We start from the raw sequence: 2,894 nt of genomic DNA on the forward strand, positions 1-2,894 counted from the left end.
TTTTAATTTGTGTTTTAGTTTTCACTCTTTCACGCATTTAATAAGCATATATTAATAATAAATAGTGAACATATGAAAAGTAGAATTATTTTGGTTGGAATGAATATCATTTTATCAACTTAGAAATAATAAAACGGGTATGAGAAGCCACAAAAAGCATATATATATATTGTTAAGATATTATTTTATGAAAATATTAATTTTGTCTAATTTGTGTTATATTGAGTGTTGCGTTATTTTGGTTTTGTTTTCTTCTTCTTTAATTGATACTTATTTTTATTCAGAGTCCTTATATTAACAATTTTATACTAATATTGTTTGCTATATTAATAATTAGTTTTTATTTATGATCCAAAGTTCGGTCAGGTAATCTTTCATTCGTGATTGTTTGTGTGCCTTTCCAATTCGTTACAATATGTATATGTACATGGTCCTCAAAAGAACCATTTGTTTGACGACGTTTCGGTAAAATCTCATTTACCATCTTCAGGTCTTCTTACTTCTGCTTCGCGTTACTACGTTCTGCTTAGTGGAAGATGTTTGTCCACTTGATGAGTTATACCTATACTGTGCTTTCGTTCCGGTGTGTGGTTTTCTTCGCGTGGCTGCGCGTCACGGATCTTACGTTTAACGATGCTGTAGGTTCTTGTGTTCTGCTTGGCATATTCTCAGTGTTGCGTATTACTGGTTTATTGATCTTCTTAGTTTCCAGAACAGGTTTCCAAGCTGTTGGTAATCTTTGAGTATCGTCACGTGTGTTGAGATTTTGAGGATGTTTTTCAATTTCGATGGCCTCTCTAATTATACTTTTTGCCTTATACTCCATCCTTGCTAGTACCTTGGTATTATTGAAATCAATCTGATGGCCAGTGTTTTTTGTATGTTGAACTAATGAAGTTTTTTAATTTTTCTGGACAGTATTCCGATGTTCTTCTTTCCGGGTTTGATTTCTTCTATTAGTTTGTCCAATCTACGTCTGTTCACAGTCTCCGCAGAGAATTTCATATACTCCTTGTTCTTCTAGAGGAATGTTTGTTTTGGCTGATGGTAGCATATTGCCAATCTTCCTGTCCGTGTTGAAGATGGTTTCTATTTTATGTTTCTTTAAAACCCTGCTTATTTTGTCGGTAGTTCCCTTGACGTATGGCAGGAGAGCTTTGGCTATTGGTTTATCTTCTTCCTTCTGTTCTTTGTTTCGTCTAGGTCTTAAAGTCCTCTCGATGTTGTTACCTGAGAAATCATTTTGCTGTAAGACTAATTTAACGTTTTTAATTTCCTCTTCTTTGTGGTCGTCGTCAGAGAGTCGTTCTGACCGTATCATTAGTGTTTTAATCACTGACTGTAGCTGTGATGGGTGATGGTGAGATTCTGCGTGTAGGTACCTGATCGTGTGTGTTGGTTTCCTATATACCGTATAGCCTAGACCTCCATCTTCTTTTTTCTTTATACATACAACAAGGAAAGGTAGCTACCTTTTCCAGTTCCATGGTGAACTTGATTTTTGGGTGTCTGTGGTTCAGTGGTTCTCTCTTGGAATAGGTTGCAGTTATTATTCTTGTCTGATGTGTGACGCTTTAATTTTAGCTTTTGTGGTATTTTCAAGGTATGTAGTACGGTCTGTGGAGATAGGTTCGTATACTGGGTCGATAAGTAAAGCCATGATCTTCCTGTCGTATTCTTGAGTGTTCATTACGACGGTTGCATTTCCCTCAACTGGAAGGACGAGTATCTTGGTGTTCTTTTGGAGATTACGTAGGTCTTGTGTTTCTTCTCTCGTAAGATTCTTTTTTGGCGGTTTAGCTCTTCTCATTATTTGGGACACATCGTGTTGGATAGTTTCTGCGATATTGGTGTCCATATTCTCAATAGATGCTTCCACTCCGCATATGATGTTTTCCACTGCAATCTGTGTTGGTGTTACAGCATAGTTAAAACCTTTTGACAGCACACTTTTTAAGGCTTCGTCAAGGACCATTTTGGAGACATTGTAGACAATTTTATCTGCATTTAGTCCCGGCGTGTTTCTCTTTTTAGGGAGTTCTTCCTGTTGAAGTCTTTCAAATTTCTTCTTGTGCTTGTTTCTTGTTAATTCTCCATCGGTTTCTGCTCTAAACTCAGCGATATTGTCTAACATGGTTCACAATGTTGGGTGTTAAGTATTGCTTAGTATTAAATGAATATCATAAAGGTCCATGTTAACTTGATTTAGTTCTCTTCTCGTATCGTGGTTGGCTTCTCTGAGCAAAGCTAGGCTTGCTCTTGTCTGGTTGTTCTTCTTATGGAAACTTAACCTCATGCAGTTTGGTATGATGTTTTCGTCTTGGCAGCGTTCCAGGAATGTAAGATTACGTATACAAATTTCAACTAAAAAACAATCTAATGAATAGAGAACAAATCAATTATTATTAAATATCAAACATTAATAACTATGTGAATCTTTTTTTTTTAATATTCTTCTTCTGTCGCTACTGAGCAGTGTAAACCGGGGCACCCGGAACTTGTGTGTAAAATTGCATTTTCAACGTTACCAGTTGTTTTTAAATTAATCTACATTGTGGGCTGTGACAATGAAAAATAATTTATTGAAAACAGATTACACAGCCCCACAAAAAAAAGTGGCAGGTCCGAATGGGTTTGGGGTCGCTGAATCCGAATCCGATGTCCGTTTGACGCGATTAGCTCTGGTTTAAGGTCAGATCAAGGTCAAATGTAGAAAATCAATTATCAACAAACTAAACTTATGTAACTATACGTTTTTGGGGTCGCCGAAGCCGAATCCGGTGTGCGTTTGACGCGATTAGCTCTGGTTTAAGGTTAGTTCAAGGTCAAATGTAGAAAATAAGTTGTCAACAAACTAAACCTACATATCTATACGTTTTTGAAGTCGCCGAATC

General features: G+C 36.5%; 1 protein-coding gene across 1 annotated transcript; it reads right to left on the reverse strand.

Moving 5' to 3' along the window:
* Window positions 1–1,549: 1,549 nt before the first annotated feature.
* Window positions 1,550–2,134, reverse strand: LOC108905193. Its single transcript, XM_018707980.1, has one exon. It carries the CDS (start codon window positions 2,132–2,134, stop codon window positions 1,550–1,552), a length of 585 nt encoding a protein of 194 aa, XP_018563496.1.
* Window positions 2,135–2,894: the final 760 nt, after the last annotated feature.

The sequence above is a fragment of the Anoplophora glabripennis genome, unplaced genomic scaffold (genome assembly GCF_000390285.2).
Source record: "Anoplophora glabripennis isolate ALB-LARVAE unplaced genomic scaffold, Agla_2.0 scaffold68, whole genome shotgun sequence".
Lineage (NCBI taxonomy): Eukaryota > Metazoa > Arthropoda > Insecta > Coleoptera > Cerambycidae > Anoplophora > Anoplophora glabripennis.

Coding starts and splice junctions, on each gene's coding strand:
- LOC108905193 (XM_018707980.1), bottom strand. CDS start 2,134: ATGTTAGACAATATCGCTGAGTTTAGAGCAGAAACCGATGGAGAATTA.